The sequence below is a fragment of the Bicyclus anynana genome, unplaced genomic scaffold (assembly GCF_947172395.1).
Source record: "Bicyclus anynana unplaced genomic scaffold, ilBicAnyn1.1 scaffold_102, whole genome shotgun sequence".
NCBI lineage: Eukaryota > Metazoa > Arthropoda > Insecta > Lepidoptera > Nymphalidae > Bicyclus > Bicyclus anynana.
The window spans coordinates 1,716-19,753 of record NW_026441265.1 but is presented as its reverse complement, the minus strand read 5'-3'; the positions used below and the strand labels follow the sequence as shown (position 1 = coordinate 19,753).

General features: G+C 39.4%; 2 protein-coding genes and 1 long non-coding RNA gene across 4 annotated transcripts; 1 reads left to right on the top strand and 2 right to left on the bottom strand.

Moving 5' to 3' along the window:
* Window positions 1-9: 9 nt before the first annotated feature.
* On the bottom strand, window positions 10-3,885 carry LOC128199807 (uncharacterized). 2 transcript variants are annotated; one of them, XM_052890978.1, is made up of 5 exons: window positions 3,460-3,885; window positions 2,908-2,997; window positions 2,712-2,810; window positions 2,372-2,467; window positions 10-1,655 (listed from the first exon to the last, which is right to left on the bottom strand). In XM_052890978.1, the coding sequence occupies exons 1-5, from the start codon at window positions 3,749-3,751 to the stop codon at window positions 1,567-1,569; spliced, it is 666 nt and encodes a 221-aa protein (XP_052746938.1). In that variant the 5' UTR covers window positions 3,752-3,885; the 3' UTR covers window positions 10-1,566. The 2 variants fall into 2 exon arrangements, with proteins under 2 accessions (XP_052746938.1, XP_052746936.1); XM_052890976.1 differs by having other exon boundaries at window positions 3,460-3,600.
* Window positions 3,886-4,742: 857 nt separating this feature from the next.
* LOC128199808 (uncharacterized) lies at window positions 4,743-8,729 on the top strand. Its single transcript, XR_008252349.1, has 2 exons — window positions 4,743-6,883; window positions 7,753-8,729. It is a non-coding gene; the product is annotated as an uncharacterized LOC128199808 (long non-coding RNA).
* A 7,261-nt stretch (window positions 8,730-15,990) lies between these two features.
* On the bottom strand, window positions 15,991-17,226 carry LOC112047622 (uncharacterized). Its single transcript, XM_052890975.1, has one exon. It carries the CDS (start codon window positions 16,819-16,821, stop codon window positions 15,991-15,993), a length of 831 nt encoding a protein of 276 aa, XP_052746935.1. The 5' UTR covers window positions 16,822-17,226.
* Between the last annotated feature and the right edge of the window lie 812 nt (window positions 17,227-18,038).

The window sequence follows — 18,038 nt, the reverse complement described above, 5'->3', positions numbered from 1 at the left end:
TGTTTTGCTTGTTTTCTTTTATTTTTGTGGTGTACAAATAAAGTGTATTAAATAAATAAATAAATAGAATGTTAATTTTTTTGTGCAATTTGAGTAAGTTACTTGAACGTCCACACAGCCCATAGGAGTGATTTTGTGTTCGTTATAAAAACAAATCTTAATCAAACATTTGCTTAAGGTTAAATAAGAAAAATATTTATAATACAATTCATCCGAAATAACACTAGTGCTCGAACCGGTGTCTAGTTCCATATCTAAGCGTACATTATTATTAATTAACACCGGTATTAATATAGGATTATTGTTTACGCACCTTAAACTGAATACCTGACATTCTTCGCACGACCCGTTACAGCCGTCCGATACATTTTCTTCCGGCATTGATTCTATATGCATATTATTAACCTTTTGACCTTTTTTAACAGCACAGGCCTTAGAAATGTGGCCTATTTCCAAACACCGTTTACACTTGTGAAAACGAAAAAAACACTTTTCTGAAAGGTGATTACGTAGCCCACACGATTCGCATTTAGGACGCGCGTCATCCTCCGGCTCGGTGACAGCTACGTCTCGTCTGGTTCGTGGAGCGCGGTTACGCCACTTGCTGATGTTCCCGTGGTACAAAGGCTCCTCTTTTATACCAACTTCTGCTCCTTCTTGGCTCGTCCCCGTTGCAGTCGCCGCCTTGGACTTGCGTGCACACGACACCTTTTGTGCCAACTCCAATGCATTCGCAAACGTCAAATTACTCGCGTCTTTTTCGAAAAGGCGATCCCGTTCCGGTCCCAACGCCAACCCGAGTACAAAACGGTCACGAAGCAGCACATCCAACGCCTCCCCGAAGTTGCAGTACACTGATAGTCCCCTCAATCGGGCTGCAAAGTCTTCTAGTGCTTCTCCCGCCATTTGCGCGGCACTATAAAACCTATCTTTATCGGCAAACGTAGATCGTCGCGGCAAGAAATGCTTATTAAAAGTTTTAATTAACACATCGTATTCGGTTTCTTCTACGTTACCCGGATGCACCAAGTTGATCAGCAATCTATACGCGTCATCCGATAGGTGGGTTATTAACACGGCCCTTTTTTCTTCACTCGTTTCTATTTTATTAAGTGCTAAAAACTGTTTCAATTTGCTCCCAAACAACTCCCAGTTTTGAGCATTTGGTTCAAACATTGTGAGATTTCCAATAACTCCTGCCATTTTTTTGCGCTTAATGTGGGTTGATTATTTAGTTAATATATGCAATAGAAACAAGCAGACGCCCATGACTACACCTACGTGAGGAACCTCTGACCCTTCTAACTTTAAAAAACACTTTCTATGAAGTGCTTCTGTCTCCTGTTTCCCCTGGTATATTGTTGTTAGAGATCACTAGCTTTATCTGTTTCTATGGGTTTGTTTTATTTATTTATAATGCTTTATTGCACACAAAAACATATAAAAAATAAACTACAATGCAAATTCCATTATTATTAGTGGGTCTTCAAGAGGTTCTTTCCTTACACCTACTCCTGTGTCAATAGTTTTATCTCTGTGTTTAAAATAATACAGTAAAAATGTGTGCTATATAAATAATACTGTACCTCTTCCTTTAACAAGATATTTCCTTGGTGTTCCTTTACTTTTAATTTGCTGCCCACTGTGTTTCAAATCTGAAAATAGCAAAATGGTAAAAGTACATAACACACAAGAAATAATTTATTTATTGAGTTGGAGTACCATTGTGAGTGAAAGCTCTAAATCACCAAAGGTAGGATGATAAAACTACTTGTTTGAATAAGGGTCTATGATAAAAATGTTACTATCTTTTGTTTTAAACAGCTATATAATAAAATTTTGAAAACACTAAAGCTGTCTCCTCTAAGAATGAGAGGGGTTTGTATGCCCACCACGCTGGCCCAATGTGGATTGGCAGACTTCACACACTGGTCTGATTTGAAAAATAGTTTCAGTGATAGATAGCCCATTTATCGAGGAAGGCTATAGGCTATATTTTCAAAAAAAATAGGGATTGGCGCCTTTACATGGCGTGCGCTGAAAAAACTATTGATGTACAAAAACAAAAACATAAACACAGCTCTATCTAGCCCCAAAGTAAGCATATACTATATAACCTGCATTATGGGTACTAAAATAGCTGATTTTATCTTAAAGTTATAATATACTAAGTACATAAATTCACCCAGACACTAAATATACCTATGCTCATCACAAAAATATTTCTCAGTTATGGAAATTAAACCTTGGACGCAGGAAGCAGGGTCACTACCCACTGTGCTGTGTGACCTTCTATCATGATATTTCCTGATAATGTAACTATCTATTTTTGAAACAAATATAATATTATATCCAGTAAAATATATATTACCTGTTGATACAGTTCCTAATATTGATACAGGCTGGTTGTCAAGAATTTCCAATGTTTCATGTGTTTGCATTTCTGATACAGTAGGATTACATTTACCTAAAACAAAGTTGAGAATGTAAAGAAGACAAAACCTATTTTAAAACATTCAGTATATAATGATAAATTAGTAGCCTTATGAAGATCATCACATTGAAATGAAATCTACACACTTCAGTGCTAATAAAAAGTTCAAATAAATCCAAAATCCATATTAACAACATCTATTCACTTGGTATTATCAAGCACCATTTATAATATTTTGTTAAGCATCATGCACATTCATAGATATTTTTTACTATACCGTCAGTTTTCACATTAGTTGATGTCCCTTCTGCAAGGTCGACAGACCCTTCGATTTGATAACTCAAAGCATAGTCATGATCTTTCATGGAGTCTTTAGCTGAAAGTAAGATAATATAAATCTCATTAATACACATAATTATAAGTGTTAGCAAAGAAATGGTTTTCGAGTCCAGCACAAATAATTTAGTACTTACCAATAACAATGGTACTTTCAGTGAAAACGGTTGTATCTTCCAAGTTGGTTGGTTGTAAAGCATAATTATGATCCCTCAAGTCATGTTCAGCTAGAAAAAAATACATGCTATTAATATGTGTCATAACACTGTTTTTCAAGGGATTTGGCATCAAATGGCTGGCAACAAGGGACAACAATTCTTGAAAGCGACATAGGCCTCTTGCATGGACTTCCAAACAAAACGGTCTCGAGCAGCCAGCATCCAGCGGCTCCCTGCAACCCGCTTGATGTCTTCGGTCCACCTAGTGGGGGGTCGACCAACACTGCGCTTTCCGGATAATTAATTTTACATTAACTGTACGCGTGTTTATACCATCATAGCAATTTAAGAAGTTATCTCCATATAACCATATCGATCGGAAAAATCGAGAATAATGTCAGTCATTCTGAGTTAGTAGGGACTTTCAAACGATAGAAAACTGTGTAACATATGTCTTCCAACTGTGTAACATATAACCTCTACACCACAGGTTACTCAGTTTTTAACACTTATGACATGAAATTAACTTACCTAATGTGCTCAAAGGAACTCCGTGAAGTATTTCATCTTCAGTAAACAAGCATGGATAACCATGCGCAAGCCGGTTGCCCTGATTGTCAAACTGATGTCTGTCGAAGTGCTTTTGGCATACTTGTTTAGTCACTAATTGTGCCTTCGACAAACCACTGAGCTTTACATTCACAGGAATCAAGAAAGTCAACCACAATTCTCGTAATTTATCGTTCTTTGGCAAGTAAAAAAGACGATGAGTCTCGCTGGTAGCATTGCAAGCAACAACACAACACTTTCTCACTTGAGACATGATAATACGTTGAGTTTCTCACAGAAACAGTCACTGGTAGCAAGGAGGCCAGTAGATTATTCAGGATCTCGACTCAAAGCAAAAACCAGTGTTACCAACTCTCCAAAATATTTATCCCTAAAGTTTGTGTCAAAAACCACTAAAATCGCCTTAATTATTGAGTTGTCCCCCTAAAAATATAAATTCATAATAATTTAGAAATAATATGTTTCAAAAGTCTATATTTAATACAGACAAAATATTACGTCTTTATCTGAAGATTCAGATTTTTTGAAATCATACAATAGATATGTTGACAATGAATAAATGTAACAATTTTTTTTATTCGATGAAGATTGCCGCCAGTTGCCTCAGAGTGGTTGTAGAGTAACGTATTATACGTCGTTATAAGTCGCTAGGTCAAGAAAGAAATATTAAAATTATCATCAATTTAAAAATATTAAAGAGTCAAAAAATCCCTGAAAATACCCCTAAAAATTTCAGACCCCTAAAAAAATCCCATTTCACTTATTTGCCCCCTAAATCTGGGGGGAAAACCCCTAAGTTGGGAACCCTGGCAAAAACCGAGGAGAAAACTAGACCTGTGTAATTCGATCGTTTCATAAAACCCGGGTCGATCGCGACCCATACTTATGGAGATCGGGTCTCAATGATTCGATCATTTCGATCATTCGGGTCACGGGTTGTTGCGACGCGGCTTGAAGTAGGTAGGTATTTGAACTGAACACCCGTAAGACCCGAACCGGAACCCGATCCTTTGATTGACCGACGGATTCAAAACAAAGTTATGCCTACTATCAGTTAAATAAATATTGTGGTTTGTAATTGTATCGCTTTTGCGTGGTTATACAATAATATTAAGTCATCGTCTAAATTTACATTCGAAAAATGGGAAATTTTATTTTATGTTTTTATGAATATATATAAAAAAATGTAAATAATTAAAGTTATTATATATTATATAGATAAAACTATTGCTAAAAGTAATACATACCTACATATATATTTTAGACTTTATTCCTTACGAATTTACCACTCAAGTCATCATCATTATCAACTACAGAATACAGAATGATATCTTTACAAGCCCCGAGATGAAGCCGATGAAACTCATAAATACAGAGTAATACATATCTTCCTTTACATACGAATAAAAGAGACAACTACAGATTGTACTTGCGAATGATGATTCGACATTATTAGCAATTGAGCCAAATAATTATTTATAACACTAATACAATCAAAATAAAGTTCAATTTAGTGTGGTCGGGTCGAGAGATCGAGTTTATTATATGGATCACCAAACGGGTCTCACAAGATCGGGTGTTTTAGTCGTCCGCGACCCGATTATTCACGAGAACTACAGATTTGAGAGTTATTCTATTAAAAATAAAGTTCAATTTAGCGTGGTCGGGTCGAGTGATCGAGTTTTTATATGAATCACAAGATCGGGTGTTTTAGACGTCCGCGACCCGATTATTCACGAGAACTACAGATTTGAGAGTTATTGTTTTAAAAATAAAGTTCGATTTAGCGTGGTCGGGTCGAGTGATCGAGTTTTTAATGAATCACAAGATCGGGTGTTTTAGACGTCCGCGACCCGATTATTCACGAGATCTACAGATTTGAGAGTTATTGTAATCAAAATAAAGTTCAATTTAGTATGGTAAACAAAAACCTTTCGATCTTTTAATCGAGTCTGCGCCCGGGCGGGTCTCCAAACGGGTCACATAAGATCGGGTGTTTTTAACGTCCGCGACCCAATTACTCACGCACAAGTAGTGATCGGGTGTCGGAGATTTGATCATTCGCGATCGACACAGGTCTAGAGAAAACTAAATAACCCAATGCACTTCAAATAACGCAGTGAACTGAACGACATCTTATCTTTGTTTTTGAAATTTTGACAGCTTTACTTAACAAACAAAATATGGCTCACTGATTGGCTGTTCATTTCGACCAATGACAGAAGAGTTGCGACACTAGCGTTCAGAGCCAAAGTGGAAGCGGGTGGAACTAAAATCTGTCTCAGGCCTGCCTGCACCTGTGAACTCGTTACTCGATATTGACACAAACAAAAAAACACATCGACATTTTGTTAAGTGTTTATCACAGACTAGCCGCCCACTTACAAAATAAAACCATAACGTGTACATACTCTTTGGTAACAGGGATCGATTGCAGCGACAAAACGGCACATGCAAGAACTAAAGTGTCATACCCCCTGGGGCCTAATTGTCTAACGGAGTTCATTGATCGTAAAGTTCATACGATCGGCTACGATCAACGATCAATCGTAACTTTACATTGGTATTGTCTAATTTAGTTCATTATATGAAGACCGGATGGTGAACGATGAACTGAAATCATTCATGAAGATTGCGTATTGTTTATGCAAAACGATAGTGAAACTATCGTTAATAATATTATCAAATTTAAGTCAAACTCCATAATAATGCATATATTTTAACAAAGTTTTATGTCTTTTATTTAAAACATTAAAGAAGCATTAAATTTCACGAAAAATATCTACTATTGAAGAAAATAGCGTGAGAAAATGGTACATGCAACTCGAGTAACAAAACGCAATTAACGAATTTAACCAAGGGCTATTTGGACTATTTGGTAATCTCCCTGTTGTCTGTGTAGGCTAGTGTCAAAATAACGGGGTATCCTATTAGTCTGTGGTGAAACATAGCATATTAATAACCTGTGTATTAGAAATTTTAATTTAACAAAACAAAACAATATTTTTATTTTTCAGGTTTTAAAGAGAATTTAGAAATTGAGCAAAGTTTTACTAAATTATAGTGATCTTAGGAGCAAAGTTTACTTCGTTTATGTTATTGTTAATCAAAAATATAAAAGAAAACTACCTCTATCTAATTTTGTCGATGTCCATTTCTTAAGAAGTTTCTCATTAAAACAACCCTTAACTCAGGCAAGGCAGGGCTAAGGTGGTTAGCGTAACTACAAGTGGTTAACTTACAGTTAGCCAACTGAAGAACAATCAACAATGCCCGATTAATAAGTGATCGCGCTGCTTGTCTACTACATGTCCCTGCACTAGTTATAGCAGTAATTTCTTTGTTGGGAAGTATTTAGCACATCCGGGCTGCGCAAAAGGAGAGGGTGGGCATTTCCTCTGTCTCTTAGAAAAGTCCGCATGTTATTTTTATCCCAGTGTCTAAGTATCAGTATCCTAAGTCTCGTATGAATCGGCACTAATATACATAGGTTTACCTAAGTGTGTGATGAGTGACTTCACAAACAGACTTATTATTAAAGGATTTGAACAGTTCTCTAGCTCTTTAAGGTGTTTTATTCCTTCACCAGCCAACAACAGTGTCATAATTACAATGGGTTCGCAGAGTTAGTTTATCTAGGCATTTAGATATACCATTCAAAATCCTCTACTGAGAGCAAAATGTTACTGTTTTATTTTATTTTTTATTCTTTACAAGTTAAACTGAAAATCCACAACCCTTTCAGTTGCTACACGTCATCACACCGGAATGCTAAATCGCTTGGCCGTATGTCTCAATCGGTCCAGCCGGGGATCAAACACAGGACCTTCGGAACATTAATTATCATTAACATCTGATAGTGGTATATTAACACCATAACTACCAATCCACATTGGAGCAGGTTTTGTTTTTATTCTTTACAAGTTAGCCCTTGACTACAATCTCACCTGATGGTAAGTGATGATGTAATCTAAGATGGTAACGGGCTAACTTGTTAGGAGTAGTAAGACTATCCACACCCCTTTTGGTTTCTACATGGCATCATACCGGAATGCTAAATCGCTTAGTGGTAGGTCTTTGCCAGTAAGGTGGTAACTGGCCGAAGCCTCCCACCAGCCAGACCTAGACCAATTGAGAAAACCTCAATCGGCCCAGCCAGGGATCAAACCCAGGACACCACTGCTAATGTTTTCCTCTCAAAGATTCTATCTAACTTTTAGTATGAAATATTAATTTTTTTTTTTTTAATTTCAGACTAAATTGATTATTATGAACAGACCATTATGATGAACCACTGATATTGACTCAGAGACATGAAGATGAGTGCTTTGACAACAAGACTGACTAGCTGAGCCAGCTTAAGAATTATGTGGTGTGTGTGTGTCTAATTCCAGGAGCTCTCTATGTCAGCCATCCATCTATATTCTTACTCATTTTTGTTAATTATAAAATAAATTTGATTATTTAGTGTGTAACTTCATTGTACCTATCCTGCTAGCTGTTAGAAAGATAGCATCTGTAATAATTTATTTACACTAAAACATATTTAAAAATAAACATGCTTTAACATTTAAGTATGGCCAATATGTTGTCAAGTACAGTGGGCAGGGCTGAATCCATGATTGATGACTGATCCATGATGATGACTCGTTTTTCTGATTTAAGAAAATATACTCATCATCAAAACAGTGTCTGCAAGTACTGTACAGGCTGACTGTTTGGATGAGAAGTATATATTTGATTATTTTTAAGCTTTGTGGTTTCAGGGTTTAAAAAATGTCTAACTGAAAGTCTATGATTACTGTATTTATTATTATTATAATAAATAAACTTAAAAAAATCTTTTTTTTATAAACTTCCAACCCCTATTTCACCCTCAGAGATGTCATTTTCATAATTCTTAGAATACTAGTAGTCAAGATACTGTAATAAAAAGATACAGTTTGTGAGATTGTAGGGGTTTTGTACCACTTTAGTACTATTTGGATACTTATATATTTGGGTTTGAGTAAGGTATGTCGTGTCCCGGGTAGCGGTTATGGGTGTTAAATAATAGTAGGCTCTACTGATAAAACACTTGTATTGACTATCAGTTACAACGGTTAGGTAACGACTGGCGACAAACCGCCCGTATTGACTTCGTCATAATTACGAAAATGCTTAAGTAGCATTTTCATTTACAATCTATGTGTGTGTGACCACCACATCATTCCACCCCCTTTTTTTTTTTTTTTACAGAAAACAATGTATAGGTAGTATAGGGGTGTTTCATTCTTAACACAATAAGCACAATGCTGACAAAACGTTTCACGAGGAGCATACACTTGTTACACTTAAACTAATGAACTCTGTAAAGCTAACAACAAAAAAAAATAAACATTAAAAAATATAAATGACAATGTAAAATTTGTATAAGTGTAATATTATGTAAACAATTTTGTAGAACACCTTCAAATACAATTACTTTAAGCAGAATATGGTTTTTACTTTAACATTGCACAACTAATTTCTTAAAATTATAAACATGACGAAACAATTAACAATAATGCAACTAAGCATAACGTGCAGGTACGCGGCTGACGCGACCACTGCTCGTTGTTTTGCATTTTACACCGTTGGTATTATAAGGGACCGTACACACTGTGACTTTCTTTTTTAAAATCGGTTCCGTAGTTTTTGACGACATAGTATTTTGGGGATTATCGTTTTCCTCCAAAATATAAGCTGGTTTCAACCGATCTATAGAAACTATAACCTGACGTGTGGGTAATTGGACCTTAAAAACTTTCTCTGTCCTGCTAATTACTCGGTACGGACCGTCGTAAGGCGCTTGGAGAGGCTTACGCACCGCGTCGTTCCTGATAAATACTTTATCACAAGTGTGTAAATCCTGGTGAACAAAAATTTTTCTCGAGTCTTTATTGACCCTTTTAACAGGTTTTAAATCATTAATTATACTTTTTAATTTGCTTACATAACTAGAGCTATCTAAAATATTATCCTTACTTATATCATAAAATTCACCTGGCAGCCTAATACTTGTGCCGTATACCATTTCAGCACAACTAACATTAGTGTCTGCCCGTACAGCGGCTCTTAAACCTAGTAAAACGGTTGGTAGTTCTTCTACCCAACTTTTAGTTGACAGTCTAGCCATAAGTGCTGCTTTTAAAGATCTGTGCCACCGTTCTATCATCCCATTACTCTGCGGGTGATAAGCGGTAGTGCGGATCTTTTCAATACCCATAAGATTCATGAGTTGCTTGAAAAGATTACTCTCGAAACAACGACCTTGATCGGAAGTACACTTAAAAAATACTCCGAAACGCGTTATATAGTTTTCATAAAGAGCTTTGGCTACTACTTCAGCTGTGATTTCTTTAATTGGGACAGCTTCTGGCCAACGCGTACCTCTATCTATCATAGTCAAACAATATCTATATCCCTCGGGTGATGTATTGAGAGGGCCTATTATGTCAATCATTAAGTGACTAAAACGATCTACTTTCTCGAAAGTACCTAAATCGGATACAGTATGCTTTTGAATCTTAGATCGTTGACATGGGATACAGGCCTTAGCCCATCTTCGGATATCTTTATTCATACCTACCCAAAAGTATCTATCTCTAACCATTTTGTTGGTAGCGCGAATACCCGGGTGACTTAAACTATGAATTGCATCGAAGGCGATACGTCTAAAACTTTCCGGTAAGTATGGTCGGGCCTTATTAGTCGATGTTTCGCAAACAACGCAACTATCGGTGCCTGGCATCACGATGTTTTTGTATTGTATTTTTTTCTTTAGTTCGCTTAACTCTTCGTCATCATTTTGTACACGTGCGAGTTCCGTGAAATCAATGACCGTAGGACAAACAATTTCTTCCACGCGGGACAAAGTGTCAGCTACTATGTTATCTAACCCGCTCACGTGGCGTATGTCCGTAGTGAATTCGCTAATGAACATTATCTGTCTAGCTCGCCTAGGTAGCTCTTTCACGCTACCTATCTTTGAAAAAACATAAATTAGAGGTCTATGGTCAGTATACACAATAAAATTACGACCTTCTATCATATATCGAAAGTGAGCTATCGCCGAATAAATGGCTAATAACTCTCGATCATAGGTACTATATTTCCTTTGTGCTTCCGAGAACTTTTTAGAAAAATAAGCAATAGGTTTCCATACGTTACCTTCTCTTTGCTGTAGAACCGCACCCATGCATGACTCTGAAGCATCCGTCATAAGCGCCAAAGGTTTGTCTATCGCAGGATACGTTAACGTCGCGGCGTCACTTAGGCTCTGTTTACACTGCTCAAACTGAGCGTTTGCTGAATCAGTCCAAGCGATTTTTGACTTATCTTTTTTTTTTGTATTCGTTAAATAGCGATCCAACTCAGACTGCTTTTCAGCGGCACCTGGTATGTGTGATCTATAGAAATTTAACATACCTAAAAATCTCCGGAGTTGGTCCACAGTAGCTGGCCTCGGAAACTCGATGATGGCTTTCACCTTCTCGTCGAGTGGACGAATCCCTTCCGTTGTTACTTCATGGCCTAAAAACTCCATTTTTGTCTGTTCGAAACAACACTTTGATATATTCAGAGTAATACCGAACTTCTCTAAGCGACTAAATACTTCCTCTAAATGTTTTCTATGCTCGTCGACGTTGTTACTTGCAATTATTATATCATCTATATACACGAATAAAAAATCTAAGTCTGGGAGTACGCTATGACACATAAAACGCTGAAAACTTTGGCCAGCATTTCGAAGGCCAAAAGGAAGTCTGATGAACTCGAAAGCCCCGAAAGGGGTTGACACAGACGTCTTTTCAATGTCCATCTCGTTAACTGGTATGCAATTGTAATTTAGCCAGTTGGAGAGATGTAATGAAAGACTTGGTTTGTATCGAATTGTATCGAATGTATTGAATATATTTCGGTCAGAATGTATTAATTATATCTACAGTTTACATTAAATAATATTAGGTACGCGCGACAGTAAACGAAATCTAAACGACCAATCACAATAACGCTGGTTGATATCGCGTACTATAAAACCGCGGCGCCGATGGTCGCGGTATCATTCCACACTAGAATTTGATGTAGGTATGTACTCCAATGATCGGCGGCTCGCGAAGACTGGACTTATATATCGGCTCGCCTTGCGCGCATAGCAAAGAGTATAATAAGTATATGGGAAAAGAGAGCCCTCTTGCAGATTTTCGGTGGCTTAAATTGAAGCGCCAACTGCGGTTTGGAGTAAACTTATAGGTACTACTAAAACAGCGGCAATTTTATTTAAATGGAGATTTTTAATCGAGGTTTAATAAAACGCAAAAAATATTAAAAAAAAACGAATTGAGAAAAACAAATAAAAAAAACAAAAAAAAAATGTGATGTAATACAATTTCCACCCGGGCTCGAACCCATGACTAATCCTAATTATACGTACCTTTGCTATTATACTCCGTTTGACCATGTACACCACTGGACCAGATGACAGTTCATGGCCACGTTGAAATTAATATACGCTTACTTTCTTTATCTAATAATTTACAATCGCAACCAACACAATTTAATTCATGATCATCATGTAAAAACTGTTTATGTGATATTCACGGGAAATCGGACAAAACTGAGCAGTCAAAACATTTTTATTTAAAAAAATAATTGCAGAATAAATATAGAAAAGTATTTGAAGTCGTAACCAATTTGCAGACATTATTTGCTATCAAACGCATTAAGGACTGGAAAATGGCTTGAAAGAAAAACGCCACTGCTCCATGTTTTGCCTTCCCATGAATATCACATACTATAAATATTTTGTTCCCGGAGATAATATAAAGATTATTACTTCATATCATCTTAACCATTTAGTTAATATTGTTGCGTAGTTGCCATTTGTTACTTAAAAACTAACCAAACACTCTATGTTAACTTATGCGTCACATATTTTATTAAATGAAGAAGTTTGATTTGCAAAACGATTTAAATATATATTTCATGTAGTGGTCTATGAGATTATTACATAGTTACTATTTTTTTCATTGTCGTTAAAATTATTAAGTATTACGAAATGGTTGCAAATATTGATACTGGGCACACTAAGATTAGCGATGGAATTGCTGCCATCTGTTGAGATATTTTTACCAACTTAGTCGAAAAGTTGTTTCACTACTAGATCTAGATGGCCTGTAAGTCAACAAATTGCTTAGAATGTATGGAACTGTCCCCCCCCTGGCGCATAGTTAGTCAGCTGCCGCAAGGCGCAGCGAGCGGATGTATGTAGGTAGGTAGCTACAGTACTCATCCCCTAGTGAAAACGTACAGGCAGTCTAGACACTCGCCCGGATCTTGTTGTTTTCAAAATCGGCTTGATCTGTTTGCACGTTGCTGGAGGTCTTGAATCTTGCGTCTTCACTGATGATTCGGGCTTCGAAGTTGTAGCTTTCTGCTCTGTGCGCTTCGTATACTGCTCGGAATCGTCTGTGTTGATCGTGTATGCAGGCTTGAGTCTGTCAATTGATATGACTGCGGAACGTCTCTCTGGCAACTGTAGCTTGAAGGTCTTGCTGTCTCGTTCTAGCACCTTGAATGGACCTTCGTATGTTGCTTGTAGAGGTTTTCTAACTGCATCGTTTCTTAAAAACACGTATTCGCATGTTTGGAGATCTTTGTGTACGAATACGGCTCTTTTGTTTCCGTGCGAGGCTATTGGTTGGCTGGGCTTGACTGAATTGATTGATTCGCGTAGTCTGCTCACATAATCATAGTTCAAGTCTTGCTCGTTTGATGACGTAGTAGTGAAAAAATCACACGGCAGGCGTAGATTTCTTCCGTAGGTGACTTCGGCGGCGCTGACGTTAGTGTCTGTTCGTACTGCAGCTCGTAAACCCAAAAGTACTGTTGGTAGCTCGTCGATCCACGTAGTATGTTGCGATAGACGGGCTTTCAGTGATGTCTTGAGCGAGCGGTGCCATCGTTCAACAATTCCATTTGCTTGCGGATGGTATGGCGATGTACGGGTATGTTGTATGCCCATAGTTCTCAGCAGCTTCGTGAACAGGTTGCTGGTGAAGTTTCTACCCTGATCTGTAGTGACGTAGCTGGGTGTACCATATCGACATATCCAGTGCTCGTAGAATATCTTCGCAACTGATTCTGCAGAGATGTTGTCGGTAGGTACAGCTTCGGGCCATCTCGTTGCTCGATCGATCATTGTGACGAGATATCGATATCCTTCGGGAGACGTCTCTAGAGGGCCCACGCAGTCCAAATTCACGTGCTCGAACCTATCGCTCGGTGGGAATGATGATGGGCTGCTCTTCGTGTGGCGTTGTACCTTGCATCGTTGACATTGAATGCAGTTCTTCGCTAACTCTCTGACTTCAATGTTCATTTCAGGCCAAAAGAATCTCTCCGTGACGAGTTTGAGTGTAGATCGTATGCCTGGGTGACTGATGTTGTGAACAGCGTCGAATGCGGCTTTGCGAAATTCCGTAGGTATGTACGGACGAGCAGACGATGTCGATGTTTCGCAGTAGATCGGCGACTTCAAGTTTGGTACTATGATTTTCTTTATCGAGAGATTTTCTTGTTCTTGAAGTTTTTTGATTACATTGCTCTCTTTGTCTTGCGCTTCTGCGATTTTTTCATAGTCGAGCGTCGATGGATATGACACACTGTCGATAGGAACGCGACTCAGTGCATCGGCGACTACGTTGTCCTTCCCGTTGATATGACGAATATCAGTTGTGAATTCACTGATAAAGATCAGCTGTCTCGCTCTTCGCGGTGTTTCGGTCGTGGAAGGCGGCTTCTGTAGTACGTATGTCAACGGTTTGTGATCGCAGAATATTATCAGGCTTCGTCCTTCGAAAGTTTTCCTGAAGTGTTTGATTGCCATGTAGATTGCGAGTAGCTCTCTGTCAAACGTGCTGTACTTTTTCTGAGCGTCTGAGAATTTCTTCGAAAAATATCCGAGCGGTTGCCATGCTTCGTTGACGTATTGTTGTAACGCAGCACCGGCTGACAGGTCCGAAGCATCGCTGAATATTGCGAGCTGCGCTTCGTGCGATGGATGTGCTAGCAGGGCTGCGTTTTGTATGGCTTCTTTGCACGCTTCGAATGATTTCGTTGCTTCGTCGCTCCATTCAATTTTTGTCCGATCTTCTTTCTTCGAGTTATGTAAGTAGGCGTGAAGTGGAATTTGAATTTCGGCTGCTTTCGGAATGTGTTCTCTGTAGAAATTCGTCATTCCAAGGAATCTTCGTAGCTCTTCGATAGTTTTCGGTTTTTCGTACTTGCAGATTGCTATGATTTTTTCTTCAGGCGGTTTGATTCCCTTTTCGCTCACGTTGAAACCGAGAAACTTGACTTCAGGTTGACCAAATACACATTTTGACGGGTTGATTGTGATCCCGTTTTCTTCCAGTCTTTGTAGAACCATTCGTAGGTGTTTTTCATGCGTGGTTGCATCGGGACTTGCGATTAGAAGATCGTCGATGAATGCGAAGACGAAGTCAAGGCCGTGTAGTACTTCGTGGATGAACCTTTGGAAGGTCTGTCCGGCGTTTCGTAGTCCCGGCGTCATCCTAGGGAACTCAAATAATCCCATGGAAGAAATTAGGGCTGTCTTCGCTATGTCTTCTTCTCGGACTCTAATTTGCTGGTAAGCTCGGTTGAGGTCGATGGTTGAAAATATCGTCTTGTGCGCCAGTTGATGTGTGAAGTCCTTTATGCGAGGTATTGGGTAGCGGTCTGGTATCGTGCAGCTGTTGAGTCTTCGATAATCACCGCAGACTCGTATATCCCCATTCTTCTTCGGAACGACGTGTAGTGGCGATGACCAAGGGCTTTTGCTTGGGCGGCATATTCCTTGCTCGATCATGTTTTCGAACTCTTTTCGGACGAGTTCATACCGATGTGGTGCGATGGGACGAGGGCGACAATGCAGTGGAGGGCCAGTCGTTTCGATGACGTGTTCGACGTCGATTTTTGGTGACAGCTTCATCGACGTCAGTCTTGTCACTCCGGGATAATCAGCCAATATGTTGTGGTATGACTCTTGCACGTCGATACTTCGTATGGTAGGTATGTTGGTTGCACAGATGAACGACTGCGATGTTAAACTCGTCTTGCCATCGATGAGTCTTCTGTTCTTCAGATCGACAATCAACTGGTGATGCTTCAAGAAATCAGCTCCGATGATTGGTTTGCTGACTTTCGCGACGATGAATCTCCATTTGAACACTCGACGTAAGTTGAAGTCTAGTGCCATAGTCTTCTCACCGTAGGTCGGGATGACTGTATTGTTAGCGGCGTAGAGTTGAAACTTCAGTGGCTTCGGTGTTTGCTTCGCAGTTGGCGGTATAACGGAGATGTTCGCCCCGGTGTCGATTAGGAATGATGTTCCAGTCTTCTTGTCGGTGACAAACAAGCGGTATGAAATTTCGGATACGCCGGATCCCGCTTCGTCCAGCGTAACTATTAGTTTTCCGACTTCGTCTGGTAGGAGCACGGCTTAGTGCATCTTCTTGCAGCTGCCCCAAAACGCCGGTGGTAGAAACAGTACGGCGACGGTGTCGAGCTTCGAGATCTGCGTCCGTTCGAGTTTGACCGATTGCGTCGATAGTTTGGTCTTCCGCGGTGCTGGCAGTTTTGGTGAACCATCTTCAACGCAGCGACTTCAAGTGACAGCTTCCTTATCTCTTCGACTAGGAACTTCGTATCGCTGGGTGGAACGCTCGTACTGGGGCTTTCGACGGCTGCGATGTGTGAACTTGGGCTTGATTCCACCATCTTGTCGGCCAATATAGCGAGCTCGTCTAGTGCGGTCTTCGTGCTGAATGATTCGCTTGCGGCGAGTACGGATCGCACATGTGATGGTAAGTGATTAGTCCACAGTATGCGCAGCGTTGAATCCGGGACCTTTTCTCTGGCAAGAAATCTCATGCGGCGAAGTAACTGAGTAGGCTTTTGGTCTCCTAGCTCGATTTCGGACAGCAGCTTTTGCAGCTGGCGGCTGTCAGATTCTTCGTATGCGGAGATGAGGCGGTTCTTCACTGCGGTGTATAGGTCTGTTGCCGGTGGATCGAAGAGTATATCGGAAATTTGCTCGATATCTTCCTTTTGTAATTGCGCAATGACCATTTGTGCCAACTGGTCCTGACTTTTTTTGAGATCAGCAGTGGCTGCTTCGAAACTGATGAACCAGAGTCGTGGCTTGTCTCTCCAAAAAGGTGGAACTCGCATTGATAAGGCGATTCCTGCGATTTCCCCCTGGCTATCTGCTACTGAAGCGTTGTTAGGTGATGCCATTTTTTATTATTTTTTTTTTTTTTTGGCTTTTCACCGTGACGCGCTTGCTTGTTGTTCGTCGGGTGTGCTTCTGTTGTTCTTCGGATTTCTTTGTCGGGGTGCTTGTTGTTCCTCGGGGTCACCACTTTAGCCAGTTGGAGAGATGTAATGAAAGACTTGGTTTGTATCGAATTGTATCGAATGTATTGAATATATTTCGGTCAGAATGTATTAATTATATCTACAGTTTACATTAAATAATATTAGGTACGCGCGACAGTAAACGAAATCTAAACGACCAATCACAATAACGCTGGTTGATATCGCGTACTATAAAACCGCGGCGCCGATGGTCGCGGTATCATTCCACACTAGAATTTGATGTAGGTATGTACTCCAATGATCGGCGGCTCGCGAAGACTGGACTTATATATCGGCTCGCCTTGCGCGCATAGTTAGTCAGCTGCCGCAAGGCGCAGCGAGCGGATGTATGTAGGTAGGTAGCTACAGTAAGCTCTGTTTATATCTAACCGTGAAAAAATTTTCTTACCAGCGAGTAAGTACGTGAAATCGCGTAACCTGGGTATAGGGTAACTATCAGGCTTAGTAATAGCATTTAAGCGCCTATAGTCACCACATGGCCTTATCTGCCCATTTTTTTTAAGCACTATATGCAGAGGGCTTGCCCACGCGCTTTTACTGGGTCTGCATATTCCCATTTCACACATTAACCGAAATTCCTCTTTAGCCTTAGCGTATCGGTCTGGCGGTAACGGTCTTGCTCGACATTGAACAGGCGGACCGTTCGTCTCGATGTGATGACAAACGCTATGCTTAGGAACTTCCTTAAAAGATACCGGTTTAGTTAAATCTGGATATTTAGCTAACAAACTATAATGTGGGTGTTGATTATGAATTGTAGTTATTGAACTTTCCATGCACTGTGACATACTAGCAATAACATTAAAATTTGTTACCTGATCCACTAGTTTCCGTTTACTAAAATCTACCACTAACTTATACTTAGTTAAAAAATCGGCTCCTATTATAGGCTGTCTAACGTCAGCAACTATAAATGTCCACCGAAATGCTCTCCTTAACTTTAAATTTAATACTAAACTATGCAACCCAAATGTCTTAATAGGTGTACCGTTCGCGGCATACAGTCTATAGTCCTCGCACGCTCTATTTTTCTCGCGCACTGCCCACCGGGGTAACACCGACACATTAGCACCACT